General features: G+C 39.1%; 1 protein-coding gene and 1 long non-coding RNA gene across 8 annotated transcripts in view; one reads left to right on the forward strand and one right to left on the reverse strand.

Annotated features, from left to right (window-relative positions):
* Positions 1-16,301, forward strand: part of MSANTD2 (Myb/SANT DNA binding domain containing 2) — a 29,509-nt gene that overhangs the window by 10,760 nt on the left and 2,448 nt on the right. Inside the window, exons 2-4 of one of the 7 annotated variants that reach the window (XR_004316983.1) lie at positions 8,861-8,950; positions 12,708-12,963; positions 14,640-14,700. Coding sequence is in view for 5 of the 7 variants with exons in the window: in XM_032472622.1 (XP_032328513.1) it covers positions 12,708-12,963; positions 14,640-14,700 (317 nt within the window). In the remaining 2 variants the exon portion in view is untranslated. Of the gene's footprint in view, positions 1-8,860; positions 8,997-12,707; positions 12,964-14,639; positions 14,701-16,301 lie in introns of those variants that run through there. The other 6 variants (XM_032472624.1, XR_004316984.1, XM_032472626.1 and 3 more) reach the window with 6 other exon arrangements.
* Positions 1,619-14,859, reverse strand: LOC116661188. Its single transcript, XR_004316986.1, has 3 exons — positions 14,739-14,859; positions 5,933-6,073; positions 1,619-1,749 (listed from the first exon to the last, which is right to left on the reverse strand). It is a non-coding gene; the product is annotated as an uncharacterized LOC116661188 (long non-coding RNA).

Genomic DNA, 16,301 nt, shown 5'->3' on the forward strand with positions numbered 1-16,301 from the left:
TACATTCAGGGTGTACTCTGTACAGACTCTCTTGGATTCTGATCTGCTCCCCAGGTTTCAGAAGTGATCCTGCCTTCTTTTTCTCTGACATTACTGGCGGGCAGGAACTAAAATTCAGATCTAAAATTTTGAATGTTAATTGTCGTGCCTGCGCTCTAAAGCAGGCTCACGTCACTAGGATGAGGTAGAATAGCTGTGTCCCCCCACCCTCCCCGCTTTGGAAGGTTGTAACTGTGTAATGTTTTAAAAATGTTTAAAAAAGAAAAGAAAAAGGGAGAAAAAACTTCTTAAATTTCAAAAGCAAAGACCAGTACCATAAAGAACTTTAGATTTTAAACTACTGATTGCTAGGATTGCCCACTGATTATTAGATACTCTTTAATTTTGTTCCTTTTGTGGGGTTTGTGCAGTGTGTTCTTCTGCCTGCTATTTACCATTGCAGAAACTTCATCCAGTGTTCAGAAGGGGTGCTCGGTGAGTCTGGGCCTCTTGTGCTGCATATGTTACAAATTATGTGGAGTTTGTAATCTATGCGAAGTCTTCCCCCTTATTGTTTTGAATAATTGAGTAATGTCTGCATATTGGAATAAGACATGTATTTAAATCTGTATAATTCTTACCTATTTGTAGTTGAGTCCTTGAGAGCCGGTGGGAATACTTTTATTCTTGGCACTAATCAAGTGAGCGTTATCTTGTCACTTAGTGGGTGGGATGTGGTATTATTCCTTAGTAAGAATAAAAACTGATTTATTCTCAGGCATTTTAGGAATAACAGCCATCATTTTATTTTTATATATGTGTTCTTGGCTGTATTCATAAATTACATTTTTTAAGCTACCAAATAATACTTCATTCAATATAAAGTGATACAGTAGAATGGAAGTTATTTACCTAGATCTGTTTTATAGTTGCATTTTCTCAGCCTGTGTAAGATGATTCTGTTGTAATAGCTTGAATTTTTGAAACTCACAATGTTGTTTCTCTACTACCTTCAGATTATTTCATTTATCTGAATAAGTCAATTATGTTTGTACTTGATATTAATAAAACCAGAATAAAGTTCATACCTACCAAAACCTGCTTTTATCATTATTGATTAAAATTTACAGATACTTTTCTCTAAATGGATAGAGCTGGTTTATGATTTAGAAAGAAGAGTATGATAAGTCAGAAAGTACCTTGACCTTGTATTTGATCTCTCAGATGCTATTTACAATCGTGAGGGACTTTCTTTCATTCATTGATTCATTGATTCATTCATTTAGCAAAAATCTATTGAGCTGCTTCTGCATGCCAGACATTGATTTAGGCGCTGGGAATACATCAGTGAATAAAACTGAAAAAAAAAACAAAACAAAAAAAACAAAACCCTGCCTTCAAAGAGCTTATATTCTGGTAGAAAACAATATAATATTTAAAACGTGTTCATTCAAAACAATTAACACGATTAGAAAGAAAACCTCTCAAATGTGATGTTCCTGGATACCAGCCTTCTTGATCTCAGAAAGTTTGAGCTCGCTGCCTTTCATGATGCATAAGAAATAGAAATTCATTTGGCTTTGTTAAGAATGACTTACATGATTTTATATTAGGCCTCTTTGTTGCAGTATTTCCAGTTGTCACTAAGGTTTAGCCCTGGAAGCAGCAGAGTGCCACGCTGTTGGAATTCACGCAGTCATTAGATAACTGAGCATCCCTTTGCTGGGCCCCAGAGGTGCCGTCTTCAGCAGATTGAGCAGATTCTTCTCTCTTGTGCAAATTAGGAAACATGGTTAATAGTTGGACTTGAGAGATCAGAGTTGTGCCAATTTTAGAACAGTATAAAATATTTTTTCTTTATATAAATTATATAAACTGCATTACAAAATAAAGAGGAAAAATCAATGGAAAAATTTTAACTTCACTATAGCGTAACTATGTATCCTTGAAATGTTATTTTTCAAGAAGTGATGGTGAATCTTACTTTAATTCCAATAAATTTTCATGCACCAAATAAATGTGAGGTCTACATGCTTTTTGTTTTATCAAATTCCAAGAACATATATAGGTCATTCATATATCTTATTACTTGATTCATGCCTGCCTCCTGCTTCTTGCAAACAGGTTGCCCAGTGAGTGATGCCAAATCCTCACTCAGGATAGGTAGGTAGGATTCCCTTTTTAATCCCTTGGCTTGTATGTCAGAGTGTTAGTCATCGTATTCTTGCCAAGACTATAGACCTTTGAAAATGGTTACATGATTGGCCGTTATTTATAAAAGAATAAATCTGAGTGAAAAGTTGAAGAATCTATGAAGATATAGCCAGGTGTTTCTGAAACTTGAATAATGTATGGGCAAAAATGTTTTATATAACAATGTTACTTAATATGTAACAAACCTAAATCTAGATACAAATTTCTTTTTCTTAAGAGTTTTAACATGTTATCAAACAAAAACAGCTTTAGAAAACACTTAAAGTACTAATAAAACTAAAAATAAAGAAAAATCAAGTGAACATTCCTTTAATATTGGATGATATAGTTTAGCTGAAACTTACTTGCTTTTCCAAACAAGATTCTGATATTGACTGCTACAGTGAGGTTCTTTTGAGTTTGTTATTCCTACCATGTGCTTAGTGATACAACTTTGCTGTTGTTTTTTCTCTGTTTGAACGAACCTTTACTGACAAGGCCCCTTGGTCTTAAATAGTATGACTATCATTTTTGTAATAATAACAAATAGCTGACATTTACTTAACGTAAACTATTGAGCAGACACTGTTTTAAATGCTCTACTTGTATTTTTCATTTAACACAACAAATCTAAAATGGAGATATATTATTAGCCTCACCTTACAGATGGAGAAACTGAGGCACAGAGAGATTAATTTATCTAAGGTCACAAAGCTGGACTAAGCAGTCTGACTCCATGCTCTTAACCAGTTGGTTACAGTACCCCCTTATAAGTTATCAGCCCACTTTTTATTAAATTTTGACAGTTGAAATATTTTGGCAACAATGGGATCATAAACAGTCGTAAATACAAAACCAGAATCACATAGCAACACCCAGATGAGCCTCACTATGCCCATACATGTTTCTTGTCATAGAAATGAAAACACAAATTTAAAGAATTCTTAAAATTCATAGTGTCCTAAGATTATAAACACAATGAGAGACATTGATTTGGAAGTCCCAAGGAAAAATTTAAAACAGGTGTTGAACCATAAATAGGACTCTTTGGCAGAAGACTCATTCAGTCATCCAGACCTTTATATAAGTGATGGTATGTATTGGACTGCCAGCTCCTCTTGAAGTAAGTTTGACATTATAGAAGGAGAAACATTTACAAAGTAGAATGACTTTTTAAGAGTAAAAGCAGGAAGGGTGTGGCTTACTGAAGGGAGCCATGTACTGTCCATTGCTTTATGCCTGCCATTGTTCACCTCATGTGTAAATGACTTGGGTACTCTTCTCCTTAGAGATGGTGAGGATGAAATGGACTGTTTTGTAATATATAAGATAATATATAAAAAGGAGATACGCATATGAAGAAAGCTAAACATAGAATCAGAAAATGAGAAATGAGAGAGTGCAGGGTGTATAGCAGTAACCCAGGTAAATATGTTTACTTCAGCTAAATACTGAAATGACCTATGAGCCTCCTGGCGACCATGGCAAAAAGGTAAATACAGTGACTTTGTGTAGTTTTCAATATCTGCAGAAGAGAAGCATACCAGGTCCCAGTTTTGAAACCTAAGATGACATTAAGGACAGTCTGACAGTGACCTTGGATAAGCTCTTGGGTTTCTCGAAGTTCTCGTCTATGTTAAACAGGGGTGCCTCACCTATCTTCCAGAGAGATGTAATACACGTGGCCCAGACCCCTCCTGCAGGAGGGAGGCACTAGTCCACCCCACCAGCTGCCTTGCAGTGCTGACTGATGATGACTTCTGGTTGGATTCCTCCCAGGAATTTCCTGTTGCCCAAGGTCAGGCTCTCTCTCCAGTGGCCGCCTGAACCCAGTGTTTGGTCAGTGCTGAAATACAGAGGTACAGCCTCCTTGCCTCAATTCAGGGCGACTCTGAAGGGTCATCCAGGTTCTCTACTTCACGTGAGGGTTAGCCAAGGCCTCTGCTGCAGCTGGGAATCACTTCCACTTCTTTCTCTGCCCAGTCCTGCTCCTCATTCTCTCGCAAGTGCTGTTCTAAAGCGCCCTCTCCTGTAAACCGCCTGCACACAGCCTCCCCAGGGTTTATTTCCCGGGACCCTCTCTTTTAGCATTATTGTAAAAATTAGGAATAATAAATGTGAACTGCTTACCCCAAATCTCAGCACATGGTAGGCACTGAGAAAATGAGAGTAATGGTTTACTTCCATTACATGAGACATTGAGCCACATATGAAAACTGTTTGATTTTTGTAGAAGATAATTGACATTTTTTCATATGGTGATTGCTTTTAGCAATCCTTGTAAAAATAAAAAAATGCTACCAAATGAGCTATTAGAAGTGTTAATGATTACCTGAGTTTCTAACAACTTCCTCAGTAAGTTCAGGTTGCCCAAGGACAGGTACATAAACTTAAAACATGCTTATTTTCAAGTTTTTCATAGGGTATGTGTCAGGATATGAAGATGTATCCTTCTCATGCATATATGACCTGTAGTTTGTACTAGGCAAATGCAAGAAAAAAAACCCAATCTTGTGAAGTAATTTAATATTTACCTGGTTTTAACAATTGACTGAAACTTCACTTAATGCTTGTACCCCAATATCTTAATGGAGGATTTCTAATAAGCTTATTTTTTAGATGACTTTATCTAGATGTCCAAATTCTTTCACAACCAAATAAGCAAAATTTACTAACGGAAAAAAAAATCTGTATTGTAGGTTATCTCTGCATCATAGATGGTAGTTTTTAGTAGGAAAATGACTGCAAAACTGAGAATTAGTGGTCACTATATGAGAGGGGTCAATCAAGCGGCCTATTTCAGAGGGAAGCCCGCTCTGCATAAACATCGGTCGCAAGAGTGGAAGAAAGTGTCTTTGTGTTTGGGAAGCAGTCTCATGTAACAATAAAGCCGTGTGAGGATTTTGGGGGTCTGGGTGCACATGTTCATGTGTCATGCTTAATTTTTAAACACTGTTGATTATGAAATTGCATAATGCAGGGTGTCTGCACAGGAGGCTTTTAAAGATGAATGATCCTGCTATCCTAGGTATAGTACAGATATTTCTCTTGAATGTCTTTTTTCAATTTTATCACATGCTAATAAAATTTAAGCTCTTTAATAGCATCCAAATACTTCTTTTTGTTGGTGCCCTAGGGTGTGAAGTACTGAGAAAAAGATTCAACAGAGATGCTAATGTAGCAGCATCAGAGGTGTTATAGGAGATCGGAGGAAAATAACCTCTAATCAGAGTCAGTATTTCACCAAACTGATTTTTTTTTCTCTTTTAGGTGGGGAGAAGGTTCTAGAAAGACAGTGTTATGTCTGATGCTTATGTCTGAATAGTTAAGTAGTTCAGTATAATCTAATTTTTTGAACTGTCTTGTTTTATTAGAGAAGCACTTGAGGATTCCATGTTTAGAAGGATTCTTGTATCCCAAAGAAGCCATTAAACATGACCATGCATGCTAAGTGTGGCTTATCTAGTATCGCTGCCCATGGGGGATTTTGTATGAGTGTCTGTATGATTTACGTACAGTATAGAGTTAAAAGCTTTATGGTCATGGGCATGGTTCCTTGAGCAATGAAGGCTGTTTGGTTTTGACAGTTAGGATTGTCTTCCCTGAGGGCTTCTTTTTCTTCATAATCTGCCTGGGTAAGACCCGCATCTGCTAGCATGGAGGAAGCCAGAAAATCAGGGGTTGATAATTCACTGAGAGTAAGAATTTCCTGAATAATTTGTTCTGTGCAAGAATTTCTCCCTCGTGAAGACATACTGACCAGTTATAGACACAAAAGTGAATCGTTGATAGCCAGATTCGGGATGGTACAGCCGGTAGAGTTCAGTCCTGGACAGTTCCCCACAAAGACTGCAGAGAGGTAAGAGCTCTTGGTTTCTGGTAGTCATTCTTCTGTTTGGCCCTGTTAAAATCCAGGAAACAATTGAGTCTTTTTTCCTTTTCTATCTCTGACAGAGCTACTTTATATTCTTGAATATTTTACTTATTTAACGGGTAAGGCATAAGAAATAATAAAATGTGGACAGGGTTACAGAGCTCCTTTTGGCAGGCGATCCCTCTCCCCAACCCTGCCCCCCAAAGGAGAGTGTAACAAGAGTGGTAGATATTTAAAAATAGCCTTGCCCTCCGCTGTTAGTCCTCCTTTGCTACGAAGAAATTACTTTGCTTTTTTAATTATAACTGTGTCTATGTTTTATACCCTTCGCTGCCTCTGCTTTTTTCAGGTTTTAGGAGCCTTAGGTTTATTGATTTTTGTAAATATAACCCACCATTGTGGTTAAACAGTGAGTTTCCTGATTTTCTTTCCTAAGAAAATTTTGATCTTCTTGCTAGTGATTTACTACAAAATTACCTCAATTCATTTACTTAATAAATATATACTGAACAATCCTTATGTGATAGGCACTATTCTGGACTCCAAGAAACAGCAAACAAGGCAGACATACTCCCGACCTCATGGAGTTTGTAATCTAGTGGAACAGCTCTCTTAGGATAAGTTAGCGTTTTGTGAGTGGCATTTGCTAATTCTATATGCCAAGTCCCTTTTGGAGGAATACTTATATTTGACTTGGAGCCTTGGCTTCTCATTTTGTTAAATGAGGAAGTTGGGCTAGATGATCTCTGAAGTTTTTTTTCCCATTTAAAACTTCCATAGTGTTTTGGAAGTTAGAACCTGGTATGTCATCAGAGCCTTGGTCAGCTCCACCCACCCCCTGGCAATCAGTATATCACAGAAAGTTTTACAAAGGAGGTGTTTGGCAAGGATAGTGATGCGGATAGGTAATGACCAGCATCCAGGGCTGCAGGAAGGTCCGATGAGTTAAGGAGAGAGTTTGAGGACCATTGTTCGTAGTAATTAAGGCATTGCTGACTATTATACGAACAGTTTCAGTGGAATAATAGACCAGACTTTGATCCCATTGGGTTAACGACTGAGTTAGTATAGACATTGCCTATTGCTTTGAGTCCCTTTAGTCTTCAGGCTGTGTTAAAATGGGGAGATGTTAAAGCTTAGCCATTGTCTACCAAGGAAGGTAGTCAAGACTGACTTCACTATACTTGTTTCTAGGTGTGTGAATTTCCCTGTTCTAAGTTGTTATCCTAGGTAATTTATCTAGCATCTATATTAATAAGTTAATCAGATAGTGAATGACCAAGTACTATGTGATGCAATTGGAACAGATCATCAGCGTAAGTCATGAATCATTTGTTGCTGCTTAATTGCTACTTCAGGAAAAGATTTCTTCCCCTCCAGGTAGAAAAAAAGTGCTATATTTTTGTGAAGAGTAAATTGATATCCTTGTAAGCTTTTACTGATAGGAATTGCTGCTTTCAAGAAGCAGAGGAATTTCACTAATTTACCTCTTAAAGGAAATATTAATGCTGCTTTATCTAAATGAGCAGCATATTGAAGAAACTGGGGAAATTGTATTTGAACTGGTCCCAGTCTTCAGACTCTCTTGTAAAACCTAAGACACAGGCTAAGTCTACCTTATTTTAGGGTTTCTTACTAATACTTACTATATTCTTTAGTAGAAGAAATAACCCCATGGCAGAGAGCAGAGTTTCTTAACCCGAGGTTCTTGTATGAGCTCTTCAGATAGTCCATGTTCCCCCAACACTGTACAGAACAGTTTTGTATGTGTGTGCTTCCAGGGAGGGGATCCAGGACCCCGAAAAGTTAAGAACCTCTGCTCTGGAGAGGGGGAGGAAAAGGAAAAGGGACTCGTAAGAATAAAAAGATTTCTCATTTGCCAAAACCTCTGTAGCACTAAGAACCGGGGAGTGTGAGAGCAGTGCTGTGCTTTTAGTTTTGGTTTTGTTTTGTTGGGGTTTTTGGTTGGTGGTTTTGAAGGATTAGGTGATTGGCAAGTCACTTTGCCAGATTTTAATGTACAGAAAACCTAAGAAAGCAGATAGTAAAGGTTCTACTGGAGGTTTGCTCCCAGTGTAATTTCCACTGCCTCTTGTGGAATATAACATGATTTTTTAAAGCCTTTGTTTGCAAGTAAGTGTACTCTTTATTTAATCTTTTGGGTTAAATAATCTTAAATTGATCACATTTAGTTAGCAGTGGGTTAAGATAAACTATGTAATCCATTTTGAGTGTGGCCAGTTTAGCAGCTATATTTGAAAATCTGTTTCACTGCTTGTGTTTTCTTATAACATTGTTTCCTGCTATTATAACTAAGCTGTCCTCCCTGCAGTTTGACTGTTTTTCATCTGACATCTTACACTGATCAGGCCAGTGTTTTCTAAACATTTATATGGCAGTTACGCCTTATTTCTATCCCTCCTTGTTATATATCCTGTTCCACGCACGGTCAGTTCTGTTAGAACAGTGGTTTGTCATGGTGATGATTTTATGATTGTATGAAACGGGGCAAATTTTGAGAAAATGATTGAGCCAGTAGCTGAATTGGGTGTCGTATGCCCATAAGATTTATTTAGCTTGCTTCCTACTTGGCCATACCAGGGAAGAATTCTGTTCTTCCCACTTCCTGAAAGTCAAAGGAGGGACTGGAGGACACGGAAACAAAAGAAACCTTATTTTTACCCCCAAAGTAGCTGATATGATGTCAGGAAGGGCTTTGATGAAACCACTGGCCCTACTTATAGATCTTATTTTCCAAGCCTTTCATTATTTTATTTGCCCTTTTCTGAACTCTACAATTTCCCTCTCTTGTAGCTGGTTCGATGCCCAGAACTGAATGCTGTGCTCCAGCTGTGGCCTCACCGGTGCTGAATAGAGAGGAAGAGCCACCTTCATAGCTTACATGTGATTCCTCTGCTTATACAACCCAATACTGGATTTACTTACTTTGGCAAGATAGCTGCATTGTGCACTGTATTTAATGTTACGTGTCCTGTAACCCTGGGTCTCTCTCTGCATTGCTGCCGTTAAACCCCCAATCCTGCCAATCTAAAACTCCTGCCTTTGTTTACCTGCCCCCCCACCCCACCCCCAGACTCCCCTTACATCCATCCACAATTAATGTCATCTTTATTCTCTCATTTCCTTTCACTATAATCTTAAACTTCGGCAGAACTCTCCCTCTGTCTATAAATTGTCAGTTGTCAGCCATCTTATTTTTCTCCCTGCTTTGGTGATGGGACATCTTCCACGTCTTTTCCTTTTGTAGCCATTGAACACTTGGCACAGTGGGTCTACCAGAAGTTCACTTGGCATTTCTTCCAAATCAAATACCTTTGACCTCCTCTGATTTGACCACCTCATCAGGTTGTTTCCTGTGCTTTAGTTCTTCTGTCTGGCTTTTCTTGACTCCCCCTGGCCTCTGTGGCTGTGGCTTCACTTAGGAGGTCGTGTTATCTCACAGCTCTCACCCCAGGGCGGAGACAGGGATCCCGATTTACCTCGGACATTTCCAACAGCAAGGGAAGCGTTACTCTTCTTAATTGTCAATAGTGTAGTCTCATAATTTTTAGCAGATTCTTTCCCCACTGAGATCTTAATTTTTAAAAAACTGCTAGAGCTAAGTGCCTGTACATTTCTAAGATGAGTGAGGTGAATGAAGGAGGAAGGAAAACAAAGTTTTTGTGTTGAACAGGAGATGGTTCTCTAAGTAAGCTGCACTGAGGTTCTTGTTGGGTTTGGTATAGCGTCTAATATGGGAGGCGAGACTCCATTTTTCCTAGATTCCAGATCATTATGTGAATCTCAGATTTACAGTAGGTATGTAGTCGGCTTATTTAGGACTGTTGACGTAGATACAACAATCACTTAACGGTATGCTTTGGTTAATCATTTAGTGTGTGGGAAGTGTAACCTCTTCTGCTTTATTACGGATAATAAGAATTGAAAAGTCTCCATATGTCCAAGTCCCTCTAGTTTAACTAAATCCTAGTCTTTCTTACAGTAGCAGTCAAGCTGGTGTGTAAGTTCTTACTCTTTTTTCCATCGTAGTTGACTTGTGCTATTTAAACAGCCTCTCCTTGGATCTGTGTGGTCTTCAGTGAACCCAGAAAGTACCTCTTTTGTATATTTATGCCTTGAGAGAGTTAAAATCAATTTGGAAATCTTTTTAAACATTATTTTAATACTTCAGATTCCTATCACATGGATTTAGGAGTTACCAGAACATTTCTCATTCAGACCCCCTAATAGATATTTTACATATCAGCCTATTACACTATTAACGTGTAGTTCAAAAGTACACTAAAATAAGAGGTGGCAAGGTCTGTTAGGCTTTTTTGATGAAATATAAAATATCTCATCTGACTGTTCTTCCATTTCTGAAACCCTTAGATATTGGTAGTTTCCGTAGTCATAATTACATCCGCTAAGTGACATTTTAAGCTCAATTTGGTAGTTTCAAAGAAAGTAAATCTTTTCTGTGGTTTTCCACCACGTACATGGTCAAAGGTTGGTGGCTTTGCTTATGCCCATGTCACAATCCTGATAATTCCTTCAAAGGAATGCTAGTTTTATTCCTTGACTTCTGAAATAACCCTCAGTGACAGCTCCAGTTGGGCTCTTTTGTGTCCTGAATGCCTTTCTCTAGGCAGTAAGTAGTGAGCAGCGGCATGGTTTCCATCTCCATTTATGGCCTTGGAAGGGTGAAAGGCACATGGCTGGGACTCTCCATTTACGGTCCTTGGAGGAGTTGAAAAGAGTGGTTGGGGTGTTCTTGGAGGCAGAAACTAGACATTGTGAGATAAAAATAAATTGGCAGGAGATGTTTGCAATTCAAATTCCAATCCCTGCAAGGAGGGCAGAGGGCACCAGGAAAGGGGAGTGTGTAGAAAGTCCAATTAGATCTGCTGCAGGCATTTGTCTCCTTCCATTGAAAGAGTTGCTCAGGACACGTTTCCCAAGTTCATTTCTAGAAAGTTGTGTGTTACATACTTGTGACTATCCTTTACCAAGAGAAAGAAGGAACTCTTAAAGAGTATATTATCAGAAACCTCAACTTTTTTTAAGGCATCATTTGAGGCACCAGAAGAGGTCTCCAGAAAGGGAGAATGAGGCAGGTGCTTATGCAGGGCACAGGCTGGCTGGTTTTAGGATGGAGTGACTCTAATCGCTGCTCTGCTTGTGTCTGAGGAAGATCGTCGTATGTGTCATGCTTTTATTATTCCTTTTGCCCGTCGGGATTTCTGGCCTCAAGGGACAGATCTGCAAAGTATTTGACAGAGTGTCTTCCAGTAGTTTGCAGCTGTGATACTGAGCTTTTGCAGAGGCTCTGTAAAGATTATTCAGAGTTGTGTTCATTTGGTGAGAGTAGATGATATATTGGCTTATGGAAAGTAATCTCAATTTCAGGAGAAATTTATAGTCTGGCTAATGTGTATAAATGAAGTCTGAGGTGAAGTGCTTTGGCACAGTTGAGTTAGAAAGTATTTGGGATCCACCAGAGAAAAAGGGTCTTGTCTGTCATGAAAATTCTCAGAGTCAAACCCAGTAAAGTAGAAAGGAGATTCGAAGGAACAGAAGGAGGCAGAGGTGGGTTAGAGACTGAATGTAACTAAGCTAAATTTGGAACTAAGGTGCAAGGACTGGGACCAAGTCCTTGATTTATCTCTTGAACGATCATGTCAGATAGCATGAGATGTACCATTAAACTAAGGAAACTGGACTAATAATCGGAAATATGCATTAATTGGAACACCATGAAGCAAATTGAAGGCTTGTGCAAAATAATAACATTATCCAGGTTCTATTTGTGGACATGCATAATAATATTTATTTGCTGTGTGCCATATGGCAGAAAAAGAAGTGAAATAACACCCTTCCACCTCACTTCCCCCCCTCCCCCAAAAAAGAAATCATTGGCTTCTTGATTTGTTTGGCTGGCAGTCTGAGTTGGTAGAACAGACTAGTATTATTACTGGCTAATTTCTAGGCATAGGTGCTGTTTCTGGATAATTGATGTTGGAGACTGGGAATCTGTGGCATGATTGATTTGAAATCTCTTTTAAATTTTAGCAACTTCCCCAAAGACAAAGTGAGTTAGTAAGGAATACGGACTATGTTAATAATACGTTTTACTAGCTCATTCATTTAGGCAATTGTTTTCACCCTGTATTCTTTCTTAATCAAGAGTAAGGAAGGTTATTCTTTGCTTTGGGAAATTCTTCTTTCTGTCCTCCCTCCCCTCACTTTTTCCAAATTCTGGGCACAATAGCAGCTCTTTCTTTTCTGTGGCAGGTGTGCATCCTATTGGCTGGCTGGTATTTCTTGGTTTTTTTTTGTTTTTTTTTTTCTTTTTCTTTTTCTTTTAAAATGGGGGTGGGGGTATAAAAATATGTGTATGGGATACATGCAATAATGTTGTAATGTTTCTTGTTTAATGGATAATTAATTGCAAAATAATTGTTTGAATTATAACATGTTTGATTAAATGCTAAATCAGTATTTTTTTCTAATATAATAATGAATTTGAAATCTAGCATTCCTGTAACAATGTGTCTGTGTTTGTCTGTCTGTGTCTGTCTAATAGTAATTAATATCTGTGGTCCGTACCTGGAAGAGGAAGTACAGCTTTAAAGGAATAACAAAAGACTTTGTGTCTTAGACCCTTCGCAGGTGTTACAGTCGGGTGAAAGAACATGGTGTTGGGAAAAGAAAGAGCAGTTACACATTTGAACAGTTGGAACAGGTGTTTGGTCAGGGAGGATGGGATGCTCAGCCCTGCCAGCCTGTACTTATTAACAGTAGTGGCTTGTACCAGGAGCTGGAGTCAGATGGCAGCACTATGGAGGAGTATTCACAGGAGGACTGGGGAAACCACAGTCAGGATCTCCATGGCTATCCAACAGATCAGGAATTGGGTAAGAAAGCCAGCATCAATGATGTGTGTGTGTGTGTGTGTGTGTGTGTGTGTGTGTGTGTGTGTGTGTGTGTGTGTGTGTGTGTGTACATATCTTTATATGGTTCTTAATGTCCGTAATACCTTCTGGTACCATTCCCACTGACAGCACAATGCATATAGCCAGTCTATGTGGGGCAATTTGGGCATCCTTGGTTTAATCTTAAAGTGCCAGCTAGTGCTTGGTAATTTGGGCCCCACAAAGTTCCTGAACACAAAATTCCTAAATACGTAATTCTGAGCTACACAGCAAAGCTCAGTGACAGATAGAATCCTATGCAATTTAAAATATCCTGCACCTCCTAGTTCTAAAACGACTGCCGAGAATATTGGCTCTTGGCTCAACCGCAATGGATAAAACTGTCTTCCCTTTCCTTTATCCCCAGTTTTTTTTTTTTGTTGTTTTTTTGTTTTGTTTTGTTTTGTTTTTTTCTATTTGTGATCTGGAAAAGGTCCCTTCCCAGGCTCCAGTCTGAGGAGTAAATGGAGGGAAGCCTGTGTTTGAAAGGCGCTGATATTTGAACTTTACCAGGGATCCTACTCCTTCAAACTTCATAAATTAGGATCCCATCCCAACAGTAGCTGGAATGATTTATTCACAGTCTTCACATTAAAAATGGAAAATAACACTCCTGGCCATCAAGTCTAAACTTACGTGGCCTAATTAAGAAGGTATATGTAGTTGTTTTTTGTTTCTTTTTGCAGTAAATGCTCCAATTTTCGGTTTCATAGTTTGAAAGTACTAAGCAGGGTTTTGCCGCGGCCACTGCGCATTAGCGGCAAGTGGTGCAGCGAGGGCTCACGAGCAAACGCCCTTCCTCGCCAGCGAGGTGCTTGGGCAGCCCCTGAGGAAGCGGAACCGGGATCGGCACTGTAAATGTGCCTCCCTAGCTGAAGGTAAAAGTCCACAGGCACTATTTTACAGACGTTCTGATGACAGAGAAATGCTAATTCAAAAGAAAAAGGGTTGAATGCTAATATTTCTTATGAATGCTATTTCTAAATTTAAAAAAATCTCAAATATTGGAAGAGAGGGAGAAAAGAAAGAAGCTATAGAACTGTAAGACTAACACAATGTAAGAAAGAGACTTAGTGATTGGAAGAATAAAAAGAGCAGATGCTAAGTGATCACTCCCTCTTAATTTCAACGTGGAATGAGGTCTAAATTACTGTGGCAACCTATAACTCCAGTTTTACTGGAGAGAGTTAAGTCACCCAAACCGTTGGAAAAAAATAACATACAGAGTATATTGATCCTGATACTGGGGGAATAACTGCTCTGCAAAACCCACCTAGAAAATCTAAGTAGAACAGAGTTATTTTCATTCTTGTTCCTTTAAAAATCATGTTTGCAGTGAAATTAAGCTTTAAGCTCCTAGCTGGAAATCCACTGGTGACCTTGAAGATTTTTATACTTGTAGAGCTGGTTTCTGATCTTGCATATAAATGTACGCATCTCATTAAATAAGAGTTATATTTATAAATCTTGCATTGGATAGTGTTTGACACTCGAATTAAGTTCTCATATTGCAAAGTATGGAACAAAAAGTAAGCATATCTACCTAATACATCTTAACTACGTAAATATATGCCACCACTGAGGAAAATATAATGTGTTCCCAAAACTCTGTTTTTCAGATGAAATACCTGTCACAAAGAGAACATTAAAAATAAAACAGGAGTCTTCTGAAGAAGCGCAGTAAGTAGATGTTCCATCTTTCTACAGAGTGCACTTACCTGAGTCTAATGGGGAGACGCAGAGAGTGACTGCTGCAGTTAGATGTGCTGTGAAAGTCACGGCCACCACTGAGGAGGCAGGTCTAGTTGATCTTTCTCATCTTCTTAGCCTGAGTGTTCCAGTGGTTAACCTAAAATGCTGAGGATTTTGTATACAAGAAGAAGAAGTAAATGTATTACATGAAAATAAGCTTGTTTATGGTATTTGCCTGTGTGTGGGTGTGGATGTTTGGACGTGTAAATACAATACAAAGATGACTCGCAAGGCCCTGTGTTTGTCTGGGGTTAGGTGAAATGATAGGAGGGGCAGAGGGACACTTAAATCCCTTAGAATATTCCATTTTGGGAATCAAAAAGCAAGCTCTTAAGAACTACAGGGGAGGCTCAACTGATGTAACTGGGGATGAACTCAGACCTCACAGAACTGGCGTCCCCAGTTTCAGACCCCCTGAACGTTTCCCATGGTTGGAACTTCAGAAATCAGGAACTGCAACAGGAACTGTTTGAACAACGGGGCCGGTTCTCACTGTGCTCCAGAGCTTCGAAAAGCCAGTCTGAGACTTGAGCCCACAGAGCGTCAGGCTGAGATCAGATCAGTGGGGCAGAAAGCTGACAGGCTCTGCAGAAATGTCTAGCCTGGCTGCCTCTGCTCCAGGTTTCAGCTCACAGGCAGAGAGGTTCCTAATAGGTGATTTATTTTCCAGTGTAACAGATTCCTCATACCTGCTCCTTACGGATGATTTAGGGCAATGACAATGCTGAATAAACACTTCATGTGGGCATTGGATTTTTTTTATTCTAGGTGTAGGTGGGATTAGCCTGAACTAGCATATATGTCCCGTAGTAAAATGCCCTGTCCTTCACCCGTGAAGAAGGGTCACCACTGATTTATCAAATATCTGCTGTATGTCAGGCATTGGGATACAGCAGTGAGCAAAGCAGATACAAATGTCTGCCCTCCATCCCAACTCCTTAGCTTAGTCCTCCTTGAGATCAGTAAAATATTTTAAAAGAGGACAAGGAAGGATGGTGGCTGTGAAACATAATTTTTCTTTAAAGCATTGACTGGTGCAGAAACACAGTCCTATGTCTTAGCCCCATAAGCACCACAACCTCAATATTAGAGAGGTGGTTGAGTGCCTTTGTGTACTCTGAGAAGAGAAACAGTTCGCCAGAAATGCAGTGATTTCATCTAGATGGCCACGCAGATCCTTGAGTATCTTTCAAGGCAAACTGAAGTGTGGAGGATAAGTCCAGGGCAGTCTTTGGCTCAAGAAGCAGCTGATAACAAAAGAGTAGCTCTTTGTCATCTCAAAAAGAAAGTCAAGGAGAGTAAGAGGACAGACTGAGAATGACTGTTTCCCCAGTTTGAATGAAAGATTCCCCAGTTTGTTCCGAAAGCTCTCCTCCTAGAAGGTATGAGAATTTAAGAGGAAAGCTTCAAGGATCTGACTCCTTCCAAGAAGCTGTTAGCATACAACCATTACACCCTCTTTTCTTGCCTGTGTTTGATTGTATGTGTGGTAGTTTTTTCGTAGCATGAATCTGTGATTGATGTAGAGT

This window comes from Camelus ferus, chromosome 33 (assembly GCF_009834535.1).
Source record: "Camelus ferus isolate YT-003-E chromosome 33, BCGSAC_Cfer_1.0, whole genome shotgun sequence".
NCBI lineage: Eukaryota > Metazoa > Chordata > Mammalia > Artiodactyla > Camelidae > Camelus > Camelus ferus.